We start from the raw sequence: 22,224 nt of genomic DNA, 5'->3' as shown, positions 1-22,224 counted from the left end.
ATAAGCTCTTTTTGCCTGTCATGTTATGTAGTTCACAACATTCAAGGTATAAAGTAGTGCTGTAGTACTCAGGACTGAACTCTGACTTAAGCCAGAGTCCAAGACTATATTTTTTTATGTCCAAGTGCTCCTGAAAATAGCCTTGGACTCACACTTGAGACAGACTTGAGTCCAAATCTGGTCTTCTTCTTCAGTTGAAGTGCTACAACACTGGTATAAAGTATAGTTGGACAGTTTCAGAGCTCTGCTTCCTGTTTGACAAAAGTAAAGCAAGTGCAAATGCTTTTTTTTTAAAAGGCAATTTAAAATGATTTATCAATTTACTCTATTATTGTTTTATTTGGATACATTTCAAAATTGATTTAAATAAACAGTTTAAAAATCATGTTTTTCCAATTCTTTTTTTATATAAATAAAACACTATTTTATAAAAATACATATTTTTATACTTTTTCAGATATTATCTGTCATACAGTGTGTAATACAGCTGTTTATTAATGTAAAATTACTGCAAAGTTTCAAAGATCAAAGCAAAGATAAATAAAGTTAAAAACATTCTGAAGTGCCTGAACTTAGTAGCCAGTAATTAAAGTGAATCTTTACTGTGCAGGTTTGTAAAAAATCTGCATAATTCCAGCCTATGGCCTTCGTTGGCTGCCCACAAACAAACTGGGCGATGGGGCAAACTGAGGTTTTTATTCAACAAGACAAAAAAAAAAATAGTTGTTCAGTATCCTGTGTGTGTGTTCTTGTTTTTTTGTCAAACATTTCTGCAAACAAGAACAGTTCATTAGTTGAATGTGTCACTAACAGTGTTGGGTCAGTATGTTACTGTAATAAAAGTAATTAATTTCAGGGCTCCAGACTGAATAAATGGTTGCATTCTGACCTTTTTTTCTGCCAGAGTGACTAAATTTTGTCAGAGGTCACACTGGTGCGAGCAACACATTGCACAACTGATCAGAGCTGCCATTTCTGTTACATATGAGAAACATCAAACGAAAGTGAAATGAAACTGCGCTACTCATTTGAACTGAACAGCGCTTAACTCTAGGAGAGCTGGAATATGAGCCTATTTTCAAAAAAGAGTGTAGTGTTCCTTTAATGCAGTAATGCTTACTAACTGTGGTATTGTGGCAGAAATACTCGAATGCTTTTACATTCATTAATTTCAGGGTTCATGCAAACTTTTGAGTGAAATTCAAGCATTTTTCAAGGACTTTTTAGAGAGATTCACACTTTTTCCAGCACTTAAAACCTCTAAATGTGATCCTATTTTAATGTGATGATTTGTAAAACTAAAAGATTAAGGAAAACTAATACTTCTAGGCAAACAAAAATTTAAAAAAGGACATGAAATTACCACTAGATGGCGGCACAGAAAGACTTATGGCATTTACACTTTATTTTTATTTTTTTCATGAGCTGCAGTCTTCTTTTTTAAAATGCTTTATTCAGTAACAAAAAATAACAACAGCAAGAAATTAAGTAAAAACATACATTGCAAAACAAAATAACAATAGTACAAAAAAAAAATGAAAAAATAATAAATTTAAGACAGATAATACAAGGATAAATAACTATATCCACAGGGGTATTGAAATCAAATGCATATCTCTCTCATAACAAAATAAAAACAAATATTCTTAAAAAGGATATAATTTCAAGGCCTTACAACAGTCTATAGTCTTTTTTGCTTTGGTGTTTCTTACACCCTCCAATGATTTAAGATAATGACAAAGCTCAAATTTAAACTGTATTAAACTAGGTGTATTTTTTGTCCAACGACATTTATGAATATGATATTTCCCTAAAATAATAAACAAATTAATAACAAAACAAATTTTCTTTTCTAACGGCTTATCATAAAAAATAAAATATTTTTGTCCTCCAGATTACTGTCAATTCCAGAGATTGCCTAAAAAGACCTCAAAATCACACCAGAACAATTTAGTGCAAATACACTCAAAAAGAGATGATAAATAGTCTCATCATACAGATTACAAAACAGACATTTCAAATCAATATCTTTCTTAAATCTTTTTATAACCAGATTAACTGGGTAAATACAATGAATAATCACTTTATTATTGGGTATTTATTGCGTGGGCAAGTATACACACGTCAATCTCGCGAGAATTAGTGTGCCACCAGGTAATTCTCGCCTACTTTTATGAATACTAGGGATTCGGACATACTTATTCACTCACCTACTGCTTTTTTCCTACTATATAGTAGGGAAGTATGCGGTTTTGGACGCAACCAGACATTCTCTCATACTAAAATTTCAGAATAAATGTGCCAAGAATATAAGAGAGAGAAACTTCTCCATTATACACAAACACAAGATCATAGTTTAATTAGACTCATAATCAGCATCTATTGATTAATCTCCAGAAAATGTCTGTTTATTCCTTTTGAGCTTCAGCAGGTTTTACAACAACTGAAGAATATAAAATGTGGAAAGTAACAGTGCAAGAGTATCAAATAAAAAACAACAAGAACAAAGTATTCACATGTTAAGTTTAGCATGAGATTATTTCTGCTAAATTCGGTAAAAGTAACAATTATCAAGTCTTCATACAGAGCACACATGCTAAATTACACTAAATCAGTCTTGACTCTTAATACAGGAACAAAATCTGATCAATATCAATGTAGATGACTACTGAAAGTTTAAAGGTGCCCTCGAATGAAAAATTTAATTTATCTTGGCATAGTTAAATAACAAGAGTTCAGTACATGGAAATGACATACAGTGAGTCTCAAACTCCATTGTTTCCTCCTTCTTATATAAATCTCATTTGTTTAAAAGACCTCTGAAGAACAGGCGAATCTCAACATAACACTGACTGTTACGTAACAGTCAGGATCATTAATATGTACGCCCCCAATATTTGCATATGCCAGCCCATGTTCCCAACATTATGAAAGGCATTAGACAAGGGCAGCCAGTATTAACGTCTGGATCTGTGCACAGGTGAATCATCAGACTAGGTAAGCAAGCAAGGACAACAGTGAAAAATGGCAGATGGAGCAATAATAACTGACATAATCCATGATAGCATGATATTTTTAGTGATATTTGTAAATTGTCTTTCTAAATGTTTCGTTAGCATGTTGCTAATGTACTGTTAAATGTGGTTAAAGTTACCATCGTTTCTTACTGTATTCACGGAGACAAGAGAGTCGTCGTTATTTTCATTATTAAACACTTGCAGTCTGTATAATTCATAAACAACTTCATTCTTTATAAATCTCTCCAACAGTGTAGCATTAGCCGTTACCCACGCAGCATAGCCTCAAACTCATTCAATATCAAATGTAAACACCCAAATAAATACAATACTCACATAATCCGACGCATGCATGACGAACACTTTGTAAAGATCCATTTTGAGGGTTATATTAGCTGTGTGAACTTTGTTTAGGCACTGTTCAAGGCAAGCGCGAGCTCTGTGGGCGTGGACCACGGGATTTAAAGGGGCCGCAGCATAAATCGGCGCGTTTATAATGATGCCCCAAAATAGGCAGTTAAAAAAATTTATTAAAAAAAATCTATGGGGTATTTTGAGCTGAAACTTCACAGACACATTCAGGGGACACCTTAGACTTATATTACATCTTGTAAAAACATGTTCTAGGGAACCTTTAAAGATTAAGGAAAAATAACACTTCTAGGGGAAAAAAAAGACATGAGATTACCACTAGATGGCAGCAGAGAAGCACTTATGGCCGCATTTATACTGTATTATTTGGGTGTTTCTTTTTGAATACTGAAATTTCAGACATAATACTCTTTTCACGTACTGTTTTACGTGTTTTAAGTGTTACAACAACTTCATAATAAATGAAAGCACATTTTTCTAATTATGCCAAATCAAATGATATTCTCACTTATCACTTTCACATGTCAAAAGCACACATGGGTTAACTTCAAACACTGTTAGTATGTATTGAGTTGTTGTGACAACAAGATACTGCTGTTGGGAGTTTTCAAAGCATGCTGACAGTTTCTTGACCAGAATTAGCATCTGTGAGAAAATATAGAAGAAAAAAAATTAAAAAAGGAGAATTGACATTAAATTAACATTAACATGCTGAATTTTATCCTGCTAGTCCTGCTTGAGTGTAAAAATTACATTTAAGTGTCACAACATTAACATCTGAATAAAAGCCAGTGTGTTGCACAGAGAATATTTGTAAGGATTCTCAGAAACACTGTTAATTACGGCTTGTGGAAACAAAAACAATGTGTGATAAGTGATGTGATACTTACACATTTGTCTTGATTGTCTATACTCCTTGCAGCAAAAGAACAGCTGCAGCACAGGCCAGAACAACACTGGCTCCACATTTCACTGACACACCTGTACCTGTAGAACCTGAACGCTCCTGTGAATCTGTGACAATAAAGACAGACATTAGTGTGAGTGTGTCTCAAACACTATAAACATCAGCTCTGTATAACCTGAGTGAAGATCTGATCTTAACAGATGTTTCTTTTCCAAATTATTTCACCATAACATTGTTCACAGAGCACACATCTAAAGACTTGAAGCACTCACCTTTGAGACCAACATCGAACGTCTTCTGTAATGTATATGTTTTCTTGATGATCTTCACTTTATAAAGTCCTGAGACTTCAGTGTTGAAGTAATTGACTGTGAGATCTCCAGATTGGGTTTTCAGTTCCAGTCTGTCTTTAAATCTCACATCATCTTCATTATAAATTATTATTATTTTATCATTCTGTCTGTCAGTTTTTGCTAAAGCAGTGTCTTGAGATCCAAATGTCCACTCGATCACATCGTCTTCTGGTTTATAAATAATTCTAGTCTGTAGAGTAACAGATTCATCCTTACTCGCTGACATTTTCTTCACTCCATCATCACTAAACACACCTGGAATACAATCATGAACAGTTTGAAAAAAAGAAAAAGACGTAGTTATTTAAATTTCTATAATATTGTTTTATAGTAATTGCAGTAAACATATATATATATATATATATATATATATATATATATATATATATATGTAGATATAGAAGGGAGAGAATAGAAGGATTTACAAACATCTATAAACATGATTTAAACTGATCAGAGTTACTGCTTAAGAGAATAAAGATGAGCAAGTTCTGTTCAGAAACTATAACCAGTGATCACGTCGATTAGAAATGATAACCTGCAGTGATGTGTGCTAAAATACTCTCATGACAGACAAGCACCAAAGATAATTAGAAAGACATAAAAATATGTGAGAAAAAGTTATACACAAAACAGTAAAAATGCATCTACTTTACAAATAAGCACTCAATCTCTGGCTCTGTGTGATATGGCTTCTCTCTTCCAACCCTAAACGCCCCTGACTGATACTGTGATAAGATATTCTTCCTCAAGGAGGTGCTTCACAAACCAGAATGATGAATTCTCATAAAAGTTCCCAGAAAGACAAATTTTCAAGGAAAAGAAAGAAGAAAAAAAAAAGGTCCACCTGTGAAAAGGCTCTCAAAAGTTCTTTAAATGCCTCTGAAATTGAAGTTAACATTTCAACAATTTGACACACATCTGCATGTTCACTGATGTTGGTTGATGGTCACATGCAGGAAAACAAAAAAAATCTCACATTTTTAGCATGTTTTATTTTGGTTGTTTTAATTTTAAAATAGTTTATTAGGGGTTCAAACACGTAGTGCTGAAACTGTAAGTAGAAATTGCTGTAATTGTAAGAATTTTTATTTTTCTTCCGCCGTAAAACTGATCGTGCAGACCAAACCTTAAGGCTTAGAGATGATAGGTCTCAGTTCGGTGAGAGGTTGACAGAGTATGACCCCGATTAGCCAATAGGTGGCGCTACAGCGATCAAACACCTGAAACTGCTCATAACTCCTAGACCATATGTTGTAGACTCAAGTGCCTTATACTGTTGGAATCCTTGGCTCAAAATGTATATCTCTGATTTCAATCAGAACCAAACAAGTGCAGAAATGTTCTCTGGAGACTAAATATCCAAAATTATCAAAAAAGTTGAAATTTTGATTCACGGTCGCTAAGTGGCGTCAAAACATTCTAAATGTTGGGGGCCACTTTTGCTAAAATGGCTATAACTCCTGAATGTTATAGCCATATTTTATATTTTCACCAAACTCGGCTCAATCTGTGGTCACAGTAGAAAAAAAATTGCACTTGGTGGTGCTATAACATGAAATAAAAAAGAAAACAGATATAACTACGCAACCTTTAGTCCGATTGATTGTTGGTTTGAAAATTGGTATGCACTGGTATGTCTTGGTCCAAGGAGCCATGACTGTCTATGAGGAAATTGGCATATCTCAAAAAACATGGTCGAAATTTGAGCACCTACAAGGTTAATGGAGGCAGATCAGAATGAAACTCAGTGGGCGTGTTCGGCTCATGGTCCTAGAGGCCTGTAAGAATTCTGAAAGAAATCAGCCACTAGTTGGTGCTAACTAGTTTTACGCCTCTGTAATCTCGTGGTGTTTCACACATACACACAATATTTATATCATTTGTTAGATATCCTCATGCTGAACAACTTTGCCTCAAGAACCACTGCTGTCAATCAAATCGTTCATTAAATATTCACAATTAAGTAAAAAACCTACTATTTTTTTTGCCTGATCAGAACAAAACCAGTGCAGTACAGTTCTGTGGACTCTCAAGATCAATAATTATAAAAAAAAAAAAATTTTACTTTACCATTTGGGTCGCTATAACAGGGTCATTTACAAAAGGGTCATGGCAAAATACTTAAAAGCCTATAAATCCTAAACGAAAACTCAAAACTTCACAAAAATAGGTGAAATAGGTGAGCACATGACATGTTTCTTAACAAGCATGCAAACTTTTATTGAGATCAGACCATAGGTGGTGCTATAACTGTTAAAAAGCTTTAAAACCCATATACTTCCTATGGTAAATAACCTGCATTGGCTGTAAATTGTCTTTTCCATGATCTAAGTTACTTGCTTGCTAAATAAAACATAATATCTTTTTCCGCATGTGCTTAAAGGCCTTAACGTGATTGAACCTCGATAATTGCTGTATTTTGATTGTATCTGTATTGCTATATTTTTAATTTGACCTTGTATTATGCAATAATTAGCTTTTCATCAACTCATTAATCACCTTCAGTACCCTCACAAGACCTAGTTTTTATTTAATGTAATATTACATTAGTAATTCTGTTTATTTAGTGTCAGTTTACCTGTTCACATCATCATCATGAGACTGCCAAAATCTTATAGCATTCATAGAAAGTTTGTGCTACTCACCGCTAAAAGTAATACGTAATTTTCTGTGTAAGATCACACTGCCATTATTGATCTCCAATTCATAAACTCCAGCCTGATCATTCTGGATGTTTCTGATGTTGAGGTCTCCATTTTTGCTGTTCAGATCGATGTTACTCCATTTGTAATCAGCGCTGTTTAATCCTATAACTTGCTCCAGACCACTGCTGGTTCTGAAGTTTTTTTGCTTATATTTACTGCATAATTTTACCATAAAACCATAATTAATGTTAACAAGCAAAATGTCATTAGAGAGTCTCAAGTTTCACTATTTACAATCACAATGTCACAGCAATTACATAATTTTAATTTTTATCAAGAGTTTGCAACAATACTCGCAACATCAAAAAGGGGAGGTCTGAAAAGTTTCTGTCCAGTATGGATGACAAATGCTATTATACAAACACTGGTGTAGTTTTAACTGTAATAATACAGAGAATAAAACCAGTTAAGACTTTTAGTCCAAAAAGTGGTTATTTAACAGGAACATTGATTAATTCCGCTCAGTTTATCTAATATATCGTCAGACAGAATTTAAATTCTTGTCAATTGTCCAGTAATTGATGCACTCCGATGTTGTCATTAGCACATCGTTATTTTATCATTTTTGCTTGACTCTTTTACCTTCAGAATAAACCCACCTCCAGTGTCACAGTGCTGATTGGTCAGACATTCAAAACATTCTAACAGCGCCACCAGCTCTTGTGATGTCCAAATATGCCCTACCTATAATATTCAGTGCACATAGTCAGTGTGTAATTGCTAATAATGGTCTGATGGATGAAAAATGCAGCCAACGAATACATGATTACAGAGATTATATGGATTATTTTTATTCTACAATCAGCATTGTCAAATTTCAAATATGCATATAGGTATTTTAATATTTCTATTGTAACTGAAGATGTATTGAATAGTTTATGTGAATAGAATATTACAAAAATAATGACTGTAATCAAACATGTTTTTGAAGACAACTCTCCTTGTCTGACAATGACTGTCTTCCCTCTGGTTTTCCCAAAGATGTAATCCCGCCCCAAACTCACTTCAGCCAGTGTTACTACATGCCGAACTGCTCTGTATGCTCAAACAAACAGATCAATGATTGATAGTGCCACACAAACAGTGCTAAACTTTTTGGGAACTCACCCTACAAACAGCTTATTTATTTTCGGCTCTGCATAAAACTGGGACACAGGATAGTATTTTGATTTCGAAAACACCCATTACTTTAACAAGGTCTCGCAGGATTACAAATACACATAACATTAAACTGTTAAAATCTGTTAAAATTAAGTGGATTTCAAAATGTATTTACTTCCATATTGTAAAATATTACTAAGTGAAACAGGCAATTCAATAAGATAAAAAAAAATGGCAGGAATCTGAAACATCAGAATTGACTGGATGGTGAAAGGCAGTTTTTCTATAACAGAAAAGAGCCAGACCTGAATGAGTTTGTTATAAGTGCGTAAATAGTTGCTAGAAAAGTAACTGAGAAAGCTACATATGGTAGTGATAAATGTGCTGTACTGTACTACATGCCTTATTCTGTAATATATTGAGCCACAATCATAATTTAGCACATAGCAGAAGGCCTATGTCCTTCGTTGAACTATATGTTTGTACACAGGCAATGATGTAAATGTTTGCAGTCTGTTGGGGAAAGTATATCAGTGGGGGCATAGTGTGTAGGAATAAGAGGGCACAGGTGTAAAGGTAGGGCTGCACAATTATTAATCGCGATGAATAACTGTGCAGCCCTATGTAAATGTGTACCAACTAAAGGCAGCAGAATATTGACAGCAGCATACTGAAGAATATGAAAGTAAAGTATAGAGATGTGAGCAGAAGAAACAGATATAAAAGCAAGTGGTGGAGACCGAGTGGGGGCAGTTGTCTTGTCATGCTATGTGTGAAATTTGGATGATGAAATAGTCTGGAGGCCCAGATTGGAACATATTTGTCAGAATTTCAAATGGAACATGAGAACGTAAGAGAAGGAATAAATGACAGTTATGGCCACCAGATATATTTTATAACTTAAATATTGTTTAAAACTTGTGATGTGCCACTATGCTTTGAGACAAAGTGAGCTTATAATGGACAAACATGACTGCTTTTGTGTCCATAAAATGCAGCTTAATCAACTGTTTTCAGTTGTAAACAGTGCTATATTGTGGTTCACCTCATATTAGTTACTAAAGGCCCTTTTTTGGATTCTCCAAGTGCCATTATTATATGTAATTTCACTAAGACAATTGCTTACACAAACTCCATCTTAGTGGCTCCATCTTCAGATTTCAATTATAACTTCCTCAGACTTGTGACCTTAAATTCATTGCTTTTCATGTTCGTCTGGCACAGTTTCATATATATATTTCTCAATATCTTTTATGCAAATTAAATATTAAATAATTTCCCAGAATATTTAAGCTTCGCTTACTGTTTTTCTATAATAACAGAATAAATTCTGATACTTGAATATCAAACTCACATCTCTTATCTTTCTAAAGAGCCCTCATTTATGCCTGTAGTCCAGAGGGTTCATGAACTGTGACTGTTTTAGTTCACGCATGTCAGGGTTGGGTTTGACCTCAACTAGTGGGGGCGACTGTTAACAGGTTAAGCGAGGAATGATGTCGCCTCCAAACCTCCACAGTATCTGATAATTTGTCTGTATTTCAGTAAGATCAGTGTGTAGAGTGACAGAATCTCCCAGCATCACTGACACTGATTTTACTCCATCTGTAACACCAAACACACCTGAGGAACAAACAGGAACGTTTCAAAAAGATTAAGCTTATAATGCTGCAAGTGATTTTCCTATTTCACACTTTTAACACAATTATCACTTTTAAATCTACATGTGCTATTAGGGAAAATGTCTGGAGCCATGAAAATCTGTGACTCAATGTGAAAAGAAACTTTTGAAGATTTTCATGTTAATATTTCAATAATTTGACAAAAAAAAAAAAAATCACATTTTCACAAAATAGTGTGCATTCTTCTGTAGTGCTGTAAAATGTACAAAAAATATCATCTGTTTACAAAAGTAAGAAAATCAAAAGTATATTTAGTCTTTTTTCCAGTTCCTGAATATAATGTTTGCTATAATGTTTAATATATCATATAATATTACACATCATAAAATCTTTCATTCTCCCTCTGTACAATTACAGTTAGTTAATGGTGAGAATATGATTCTGTTATTGGACAAATGTCATATTTGGATAAATTATAATGTAATCTGTAAACCTGACATTTAAATCAATTTCTACATATTTTCTCAAAGAATATCCTGTTTCACTTTGATATATTAGTCACATTATGGAAGTAATATTGGATTGTGAATGACATTTCACTTTGACTTTGAGTCCTCCAAGAATTGTTGTAAAACTTTTATACTGTAAAGAAATTCTTTCGATTCTAGATGATAATGAAATATTTTGTCAGAAAACTATATTCTATGATCACTATTTGGGAAAATAATTGCATATGCAACTCTTTTAAAGATCCAGGATAACAATTCCTATGATAATATTATTTCCTTTACAAATATCTCACATGTTGCTCTGAACATCTTTTCTTCATGTTTCTTAACATACTAACATTATTACATCTTTATCAATTGCTGCTCATCCATTTAGTTTATTAAATAAATGAACTGTTATTTGAGTTGTGTATTATAATCATAATTCATCTTCACAGACACTCAATCCAGACAATGATCAATATGAGTTACTCACCACGTACAGTAACACTGAATTCACTTTCAGCCAATTTTTTGCCACTGATCTTTAGTTTATAAACTCCAGAATCTCTGGTTTTGATGTTTGTGATGGTCAGAGATCCAGTCTTCGGATCCAACTTCAATCTGCCTTGGAAACTTTCTTCATTCCCAGGTACTGAAATTGCTTTGTCTTCTCCATCAGTCTCTGCTATGATAGTGTCATCTTGAATCGTCCACCGCAGCACCTCGTCTGTCTGTATTTCAGTAAGACCAGTGAGTAGAGTGACAGAATCTCCCTCCATCACTGACACTGACTTTACTCCATCTGTATCAACACCAAACACACCTGAGGAACAAAAATGAAACAGTTTCTAAACATAAATTATATATATAAGATTTAGGCAATTATTCAGGATCCCACAATGCAGTGCAGAATAGTAGGGTCAGCTGCATAAACTGTTATTTAGTCACCAAATCAACCTTCAAGACTGTTCACAACTTTTTAAAGTCAGTTACATAAATCCGTAGCTTGGTCTAATTTGATACTGAAAAGTAAAGCTGATTAACCCTAACTAACTGCTAGTTGGTCATACTAGTTCTTAAGATGCAGTCTTAAAGGGGACCTATTATGCAAAATTCACTTTTGCATGGTGTTTGGATATAAATGTGTGTCGGCAGTGTGTGTACACAACCACCCTATAGTGATAAAAATCCACCCACTCCTTTTTTTTAATCCCCATAAATCATAAGCAGTGTCTCAGAACAAGCCTTTTCCAGATCCCTGGCAGTGTGACATCACATTAGCCATAGGCCCCGCCCACGAATGTTGACAGACACTGCCGTTTTAACATAGAACCGCCCTGAGCGAGTTCACAGCGAGTCCGCCATTGCTGCACTGATCGGAATCTCTCCCAAGTGTTTTAGGTGTTCTGTAGCTGGATGGATTAATCCACATAGCTCTCTCCATTTAGTCCCTAAATCTGAGCTGCTGAAGACGAGGTGGATTAACTTGGTTTTCCAGGAAAAAGCTCCCTCAGTTCTGCCGAAATTCATTTATGTCTGCGCGAATCATTTCACACCGGACTGCTTAGTGAACGAATATCAATACAAAGGGACAATACAAAACAGAGACTGTGCTAAAAATGTGCTACTCAAGGACATAGGCGCCGATTTATGTTTTACATCCATATTATATATTTTACATCCATATTATAGATAAATCCGCAATCAGTTTTCGTGTTCCCTAATGGTCTCATGGTAGTATTTTTGTTAATAGAGTCAGAGGTCCAGCCTTGCTCTAATTATCAGAGGTTCGAATCTGCCCTCATTTATTTTTTTCCCTCATAAAGTTCAAAGAAGTTCATTAATGTTTGTATATCAAGAGCAGGGACATTTTGTTAGTGATTTCCCTGGAAAGAAGAGTTAAGCGATAGATTGACGCGCATGTCTGAAGACTACACAAGCCACAACGCATGATTTCAAAAACAACACGTTTCAGCGCTAGTTCCCTTCTTATTTAACTCAAATCAACGTCAACTGGATGTTTCATTTGCATTATATCCGTGCAGCAAGATGCCAATTTCGACCCAAAAGCACATTCTTTTCACGAGTGTTGTTGCGAGTCATGCTCTTGTTGATATCTGATGCAAGGAGAGTTTGAGCGCGCGCATGTATCTGATCGAGAGCAGAGCCATTTGTGAATGCGCATCACTTGGATGTGCTCTCAACGTTTTGCATTAACATATCGTACTTAAATAAACTATAAAAAGATCGTGTCTGAAAGCTCCAATCGATTTTTTTATTGGTTAAAATCAATGGAGAATATCTTGTATTTTTCTCAGGGTCTGGAGCACCCACGGGATCAGCACCTATGCTCAAGGATATACAAGTAAAAACTGTTCGTGATCCAGCTTACAGTCTCCAGAGTGATACTGGATACGGCAGTAATGAAGGTGAGAGCACTTTATTACAGTTCATCAGAGTACAGATTTACAGATATAAAGTTTACCAATTTATTAAGCACCACCCGAAAGGCATAAGGTCTTTATATATTTGTTTACTGTTAGTTTTAACGAGTCTTTCTGTGTTCTTCGCTATGTATGTTGGTGATAATAATACAAGGGAAAGAGAGAGAGTTTATGGATAATATTTTAATGCACACATGCACTGTGTTTTATTAAGCTCTTACAGTGATTTTCTAAAGTGAAAACGGATGCGTCATCTTTTGTGTGAAGGACAAAAAACATCATAAAACTCATCTGTATAGTTTTGGCCATCATTCGGACGGTACAACGGGCCTGTACTAATATAGTGGATAAAAACAAGAAGACAATATAAGTTATAACCGTAATTGAACTAAACTATACCTGTTCTGTCTCCATGCAGCATATATTCGCAGTTTCTGACATTATAGTGCGTCCTGACTGACTCCTGACACCGGAGAATCAAATTTTAACATGCTATAAAAATGTATCTGGGGGTATTTTGAGCTAAAAGCTCACACACACACTCTGGGGACATCAGAGACTTATTTTACATCTTGTAAAATGGGGCATAATAGGCCCCTTTTAATATAATGGCTATGTTTATACCACTGCCCCGTGGAAAAAGATCTTGATAAAACTCTATATAAAACACTATTGATAAAACACTATTTTAAGGTGCTGTCATAACTTTCAGCTGAATAGTACAGTCTGAACAAATAGAAAAGAGCCTTTTGGCTTTCTCAGTTTATGTTAAAAAAAAAAAGAAGAAGAAGAATTTACAGGACAATTTACAGGGATTTAGGGTCAGGGGCGCTGCTAAGGGGGGAAAAGTTAGGACAATTCTAAGGGCCCATGCCTTTTTGGGGCCCCCAGAGCTCTGAGCGCCCACTCACCGAAACATAGAATCAGACTATTAATTAATTGTATACATCGCACGTTTGGAGCTTTTATAAGCTGTACGACCTGAACGGATCAATTGTCTGAGCAATATGACTGAAGCCCAATTGTTTAATTTTGCATGAGTGGCAAATCACTGTGAGCGTGTTCACCAGCGCGCTCCAAAAGTGTTAAGATTTGCACGAGCCTTTCCTATGCAACGCTGATTATAAAATGTGCAACCCATTTGGATTCTATTGAGGATAGTAAAACGCTACAGAGAAAGTCTAACATGATCTACAACAGCCATTAAAATGACTGATGACAAGATGGGAAAACATCATCCTGCAAGCTTTTTAAACTCATGAAGACCACATTTACTAGAATTTATCACGTTCTATTGTATTTATTATGTTCTACTGTATACATTTTGACTAGTTGTAGAATTTATAATAGATAATCTGTTAAGGGAATATATTTTTCACTAAAGATTTATATTACAACTGTGGCATGTTGTAGCTATAGTTTCTAAACTGTGTTGCTTTTTTCATAATAAATGCTATAAAAAGAAAGAAAGAAAAAATGGTCTTACCTGTAATTATGTCCTTATTGTAACAAATGCTATAGTTAACAATTACAAGAACTATGTTATTTTAAGGCTGAGTACAAGTTAGAAAGAGCTTTAAAATATGGACCTTCTTGAATTTTTGACTAAACAATTGGTTTTTGGTATAAGAATGTATGATTATGAATATTTGATTACTGTACTGTATTTTTCTATTATACTGTATTTGCATAATAAATCATCTGCTAGTGCTACAGCCATGGGAGGTCTCTGACTAAATACTGATACTGTCACGGTGCACACAAGAACAAGATGTTGGGATCCAGTTGCAGCATTTATTGGGCAATCCACAATCGTACATCCAAAACAGGCAGGGGTCAAAGTCCAGAAAACAGTCCACAAAACAAAAAGCCAGAGATACAAAAGTGCACATCACAATACAACAAACCACCACCAAGGACAGAAACAACTGAGTATAAATAGACAGACACTAATGATGAAACACAAAACAGCTGAGTGCAATGACTGGGATAATGAGTCCAGGAGTGAGTATGGGAATTGTAGTTCAGACAAGTGACAAAAGTTCATGTTGGAGTGCCCTCAGGTGGCTAAACGGGGCACTCCAACTCATGATCATGACAGATACCTAGTAGTCAAAACCAATAGCAAGAGTAATAGGTTATTATTATCAAATTGCAATGCAGACAAAGATTTTGGATAGCTAGGTTGACTTGTATGTTTAGCCTTATATTGTTTCACAGGGCCCAAAATTGCTAGTGGTGCCCCTATTTAGGGTAAACAGACTGCTGTAGGCTACTTGCAATATAGTCTAACACGTCAAAAACATATAGCAACCCAGGTGAAAAAAAGTAGCTTCTATTTCTTTTAGTGCTCACTTAGCTAAGATTAGGAAAACTCGACAACATGAGCTTATCCGTTCAATTTTAGAGGTGGATAGCCAGTATTCCAGCGATCCCAAACCCGATCTTAAGTTGAAACGTTAAAAAATTAACTCTGTATTTTTCTCCTTTTATTCCAGTCTTTATACTTCTCAACCTCCCTCTGATGCATCCTTAATGGAGTCTTTCCTACATAATTTAAATATACCCACTATTAATATATTAACACAGGACACATTAGACAAACCTCTCAGATTAGATGAAATCACCACTTGCATTGGTCTCATGCAGTGTAACAAGGCTCCAGGGCCTGATGGCTTCCCCTTAGATTTTTATAAGAAATTCTCAGTGCAGTTAAAATGAATGTTTTGCCACGATTTTTATTTCTTTTTCAGTCTCTCCCTCTTTTTCTACCTAAATCTTTTTTTAAATGCTTAGATAAAATCATCTCTTCATTCATTTGGGCAGGTAAGATTTCTAAGGTTAATAGATCTATCCTTCAGCGAAACAAATGTGACGGAGGTCTAGCCCTGCCAAATTTTCTTTTTTATTACTGGTCTGCTAATATTTTTAAGATTTTCCTATGGTGTAACGTGCTGGAGGTCAACTGGTGTACTCTAGAAGCTACTTCTTGCCTTTCTTCTTCCCTCCCTGCACTAGTCTTTGCTCCTTTGTCTGTGCGTCCCTCTAGTTATACTAAAAATCCCATTGTGTTATCGACATTAAAAATTTGGAAACAATTCCGACAACATTTTCGTTTGGAGTCACTATCTGTTTGAAGTCCTATTTGCAATAATCACTTGTTTTTGCCACCAGGTATTGATCACACCTTTAAAAGATGGCGAGATAAAGCATTGTTTGTTTTTCAGATCTTTTTATTGATAATTTTTTTGCTACATTTACAAATCTTTTTTCAAAATTTAACTTACACTCTTCAGGTTTGTTTAGGTATTTTCAACTCCGTAATTTTGCTAAAACCAACTTCCCCAGTTTCCCTCTATTACCAGAAAAATCTCTGCTTGAGAAATTGTCAGCTTCTACAGGTGGTAGTCGTATAATCCTCTATCCATGCCATGTTACTTTCATCTAGTACATCCTCTCTTAACTGCTTGAAGATAACTTGGGAGAATGAGTTGCAAATCAAGTTATCGCAAGAGCTATGGTCTGAGGCCCTTGCTAGAGTTAACTCTACCACTGTATGTGCTCGACTAAGTCTCATTCAGCTAAAAGTCTTGCATCGAATTCATTTGACCAAAGCTAGACTTCATAAATTGTTCCCACAAACAGAAGACTCTTGTACCAGATGCTCCTTCTCTCCCGCTGATCACACTCATACATTCTTTAGCTGCCCAAAACTGGCCTCATTTTGGGCTTCTTTTTTTGACTTCATGTCTACGGCTTTGCATGTTTCTTTATCCCCATGTCTTATAGTTGCCATTTTCGGTGTGTCTCACTTGTCATCTATCACAAGGCAGAAAGCAGAGGTTATTGCCTTTGCTTCTCTTATAGCTAGAAGGTGCATCTTGTTGCATTGGAAGTGCCCAACCCCACCCCCAACCTCCTCTTGGTTAAAGGATCTGATGTCATTCCTTTCTCTTGAAAAATTGAAATATACTTCTCGGGGCTCAACTGATAAATTTTATAAAACTTAATAAACCCTATTCTAAATCTTTATGACTCAATGTCCTCACTAGATTCCGACTAATTATATAAATCTTGGGTGTGCATCCATGGATTTTTTAAACCGGTATATGTGTGCATTGTTTTGGATGCATAACTGTATGTATAAGTTTCTTTATACTATTTCCAATTTATACTTTATCATCTTCACATACTATTTGTATAGTTGATTACACTTGTTTTTCCTTTTCTTCTTTTTTTTTTCTCTTTTTTTTCTTCTCTCTTTTTTATATATGCATCTTATTAGTATAATTGTATACAAAGAGTGTTGATATTTTCTAATCCTCCTGAGGGGGTTTTAGGGTGGGGGGTGGCTACTTTTATTTATTTATTCTTATTATTTTCCTTGTCTCTTTCCTCATTTGGTAACACTTTAGAATACTGATCCTTCTTTAATGAATAACTACACAGGAACAAATGAGTAATGCATTATTAACTCTCTAGTAACTACTATTAACTAACAATAAACTCTGATGAATGAATTGGTAAGTAATTGTGCTCAGTTGAAGGTAGTAGTTCACTATTATCAGTAACTACTGTTTTTTCATTCCTCCCAGAGAACTACTAAGAACTACTATATACATGTTCGTAATTAATGTGAATAATGAATAATGTATCATTAATTCTAGAGTAAAGGCCTTGGTAACCCACTAGTAATGACTGAAGTATTACCAAATACTTAAGAAGGAATTACTAATTATTTGGATCAGTATTCTAAAGTGAAAGCATGATAACTCTCTAGTAACTACTGAAGTCATTGTAAACTTTTGATGTTTTTGTAAAGTATTGGATAGTAATAACTCAAGAGTTACTATAACTCTAAAGTAACTACTTATTATTTGGATCAGTATTCTAAAGTGAAGATCATGGTAACCCACTAGTAATTACTAAAGTGTTACCAAACATATCATAAGGAATTACTGTACAAAAACATACAAAAACATCAAAAGTTTACAAAGACTTCAGTAGTTACTAGAGAGTTATCATGTTTTTCACTTTAGAACACTGATCCAAATAATTAGTAATTCCTTCGGAAGGATTTGGTAAGTCATTACTAGTGGGTTACCAAGACCTTTACTTTAGAATTAATTATACATTATGTATTATTCACATAAATTATGAACCTGTATATAGTAGTTCTTAGTAGTTCTCAGACAGAGGTATGAAAGAAACAGTAGTTACTGATTAGCTAATAGTGAACTACCACCTTCAACTGAGCACTATTACTTACTAATTCATTAATCAGAGTTTCTTGTTAGTTAATAGTAGTTACTAAAGTGTTAATAATGCATTACTCATTTGTTCCTGTGTATTTATTCATTAATGGAGGATCAGTATTCTAAAGTGTTACCAAAAAACTTTTTTAGTACTTTTTAAGATAATCTTAAAGTATACTCAACTGTGCTATTTTGAGACACTATGAATATGAACAAAAATGTGCTTTGACATACTATATCTGTATGGGTTCAAGTGTACTGCAAGTGGCAACTAAATACATATTCATGGTGTCTTGAAATAGCACTTAGAGGTTGAGTATGCTTAGATGTAGGGCTGGGGGATATATCGCATGCGATTGTCACGTGCATTTCGTCAGTAAAGCCGGTTCCCTGATTACCGCTAAATCGCCATCACCTGCTTTCAAATGGAGCGGCATTTAATAGACAGAACCATAGTTCACTGACAAGCTACGCAATATCGCGTTCATTATCGCAGATGAATCGCCTTCGATAATGAACGCGATATTGCATAGCTTGTCAGTGATCTACGGCTCTGTCTATAGATGGTATGCATCGACGTCACTTTCCCGCAAGAACGCGCTCCCTCAGCTGGACTGAGTGGCAAAAGAAGCTGCTGCATGACTGGATTTAATAGAGGAAACTGCGAAAACGCGAGTAAAACAAACGATTACACTAAAGGTTGGGCTCGAAAGTGTTCCTTATGACATGTCAAAGAAACCTAATCCATGGATATTGACATGCAGCCAGGAGTCGTGTTTCCTGACATTTATATGTGGCTGATTTCGACGCCGGGTTAACACATAAAGCAAATCTGCCTGTGAACGCTTTATATAAATACAATATAGGTAGGTCTAAATTGCTTATATCAATGTTATATATTTCGTCATATCGTCTAGCTCTAAAACATGTATAGTTTTTGTCAGTGTTTATTTAAAAACACCAAATTATGCAGAATATAAGATGGTAAATATTAAATTGATGAGTTGTCAACACGATATATAACAATACAATATATACGGTATGATTTTACCCCAAAATCCAACATTTTGACACAAAATGATAACTGCAAAACATGTTTCTCTGCCTGGAGTCCAGCTGTTTCTGTGAATTGCAGTGATCCATTTGCTTCTTTTTTCTGTAACTTTCAGCAGTCTGTAAAAATATACCTCAGGTTTTGTGTCAAAGCTAGTTGTACAGTCAATCACAAAGTTTTTTTCCGTTTTGGATGTGTTTTGTATGTTTTTCGCGGCATTCACACTGTAAACCAATGCTGCCACTCAGTCTCTTGCCACTCAGTGGGCGTGACCGCAGTCCTAACGGTCGACGGTGACGTCACGTGCATACCCTCTATTAAATGCCGCTCCATTTGAAAGCAGGTAATGGCGATTTAGCGTTAATCAGGGACCTGGCTTTACTGACGAAATGCGCGTGACAATCGCATGCGATATATCGCCCAGCCCTACTTAGATGTTCTTAAGATTATCTTAAGAAGTACTAAAGAAGTTTATTAAGTACCAAATTAGTGTGTGAAAAAAAGAGCACTTTAAGTACATTATGGAAGTGCACTTTTTTCACCTGGTAATGCACGTGCGTGTCCATGAGTGTGCCTGTGTGGGTGCGGTAATGTGGGCTGGTGTTGCTACAGTGCCAGGGCTGAATTTTTCAGAAATGTTAGTCTCAGAAGAAGGAGGAGAATAAGTTTAAATAGCATTTCAGTATGTTGGCCCAAGTCAGCATAAATAATAGAGGAGGGCCTCGACAACTTCCGAACCAAAGTCTTTGACCAGAACGCAGAAATGTGGTTTTGAAGCCCTGAAAGGGGTGCAGCTATCAATAAGCTTCCGGGTGAGGCATTTGTAAAAACAAAAAAAGATCGCTAACCGGTGCCTCTGTGTTATCAGTTTTCACGAAAAATATGTAAGTACACCTCGCTGTAGTGACTATTGAAGGTCGTCAAGCTCCTTATATTGTTTGCAATATAAACATACACATGCACAAACAACTTACCCCTAGTGCACATATGATGGTGCTGCCATCTGTTATTATTCACAGTCTGATTTATCACAATGTCTATTTGTAGAAAGGCAATAATCGTTACCAATTTTAATTAACCATTAAGATATATATATATATATATATATATATATATATATATATATATATATATATATATATATATCAGATAACAGCAAGAGCTCATTTTCCGGTTTATACTGAAACCGAAAGTAATGAAATAAAAAGAAAAATGCAACAAATAATTGAATAAATATAACTTACCGACCACGAGTAGTAAAACCAACACGAGGAAAGAATGGTTTCTCATACTGATATCGCTTCTGACTGAATCTGAACTGAATGACAGCAGTGATCAGTGGTACTGGTCCTGACTCAGGGCTCGTAGCAAACCCACCAAGTCACGTGACTTCTGGGAAAGCGGTTGTTACGTCATTCAATTTCTAAGTGTCCCACAGTAAACCTAAACTTTGGTTAAAAGGCCAAGCATTTTCAAAGAGAAACAATGTTCTCGTTCGAAATATGTAATGTTCCAGGGTTAGCCTGTGCAGAATAGGCTCGTTTGAGATGCGCCGCGCCTCGCCTGGAATATAGGCGAGAGTTTGTGGCTACAGTGAAGGGAGTGAAAAAAGTGCAGGCAAGACGGACAGTTTGCCCTGTCCAAATACCCACACTTGTGGTCTTGGCCACTTGAAAGCGCGTGCACGCGACAGGAAGTAAGTGCGCAAGACTGTCCATGTCTTAAAAATGCCCAAGTGCAGTGCCCTTAATGCACACTAAACCCACACCAAGGAGTATAGAACACAAGAGGCGAGACTCAGGTGCGTTCCATTCGACCGTAAGTGGACTGCGAAGTGGACTTCACACGGTATTTCGCCATCTTAACTGAGATTCCATTCCGAAGGGAGCGAACATGTTCAGTTCGAAGGGCACTGTGAACGGCATAGGGAATAAGGGAACATCGATACATCACTTCACAGGAAGTACAGAGGTAAAATTACCCAACTGTCATTGCGCAACGCGTCACCAGTCAGAACTACGATGGAGCAGAGCTGTTGAAAGAGTTATTAAACGGCTCTCCGATGGAGGAATTTACATTTGAATTTTGAGTAGGCCCCTATTCATAAGTTTTGTTATTATTATACGAACGAAAGTACGAATGGTTATGGCAATGAGTGTATTTCCATATTTTATTGTATGAATAGGCATGACAAAGTAAAAATTGTTGAAAAGCAGTTTAGGCTCTGTCATTTTTTTTTAATTTTTTTTTTTTACTTTTTTTATCTCAGTGTTTACTATGTGGCTGTCCATGAAGACCCAGAACGAAGAATACATTTTCATATGGCATGACAGTTACAGCTTCAAATCTGTTAAGAATCAATTTAAAATTCACAAGTAAATTATATTTATGTTATATCATAATCTGCGCGACACCGTCGTTGACTTTCTTTGATGACGTTTGCAGTGCGTTCCAAATGAGTGATTATTGTCAGCGAAGTCCACTTCAACTGATATACCGTGCTCAGGGAGTAGGGAGCAGTGAACACTGCGTAGGGACCCTGTCGAATGGAACGCAGCTTCTGATGCTTTTTGGGTAACAGCCGCTAGGTGTCGCTTCGGTAGCGCGGCAGCCATATTGGGGTGAAAATGCCAACTGGACAACAGAATCCTTCACATTTTACGCACCCAAAATCGGCGAATCTCACAGCCAAATCAGTAAAGCAATAGAACATTTCTCAAATTCAGTAAATTTTATGACACCTAGAGTAAATGTTGTATTGTCATAGCCTATGTTTTATATGATCAGTTGTGGAATCCAGCCATTAGCTACACATCTGAGGTAACTTTATTGAGTATTTCCATTTTATGCAACTTTACATATTTACTATTAATAGTAAATTAATAAATAATTAATACAGG

At 35.5% G+C, this 22,224-nt stretch overlaps 1 protein-coding gene across 2 annotated transcripts; it reads right to left on the bottom strand.

Moving 5' to 3' along the window:
• Positions 1-3,519: 3,519 nt before the first annotated feature.
• On the bottom strand, positions 3,520-21,231 carry LOC125254016. Of its 2 annotated transcripts, XM_048168371.1 has the most exons (7): positions 20,569-21,231; positions 11,065-11,394; positions 9,947-10,081; positions 7,298-7,459; positions 4,569-4,904; positions 4,280-4,403; positions 3,520-4,034 (listed from the first exon to the last, which is right to left on the bottom strand). In XM_048168371.1, exons 1-6 carry the CDS (start codon positions 20,612-20,614, stop codon positions 4,297-4,299), a joined length of 1,116 nt encoding a protein of 371 aa, XP_048024328.1. In that variant the 5' UTR covers positions 20,615-21,231; the 3' UTR covers positions 3,520-4,034; positions 4,280-4,296. The 2 variants fall into 2 exon arrangements, with proteins under 2 accessions (XP_048024328.1, XP_048024329.1); XM_048168372.1 differs by lacking the exons at positions 7,298-7,459; positions 9,947-10,081 and having other exon boundaries at positions 20,569-20,874.
• Between the last annotated feature and the right edge of the window lie 993 nt (positions 21,232-22,224).

The sequence above is a fragment of the Megalobrama amblycephala genome, linkage group LG19 (genome assembly GCF_018812025.1).
Source record: "Megalobrama amblycephala isolate DHTTF-2021 linkage group LG19, ASM1881202v1, whole genome shotgun sequence".
NCBI classification, from domain to species: Eukaryota; Metazoa; Chordata; class Actinopteri; order Cypriniformes; family Xenocyprididae; genus Megalobrama; species Megalobrama amblycephala.
This window is presented reverse-complemented; position numbering and strand designations above follow the sequence as displayed.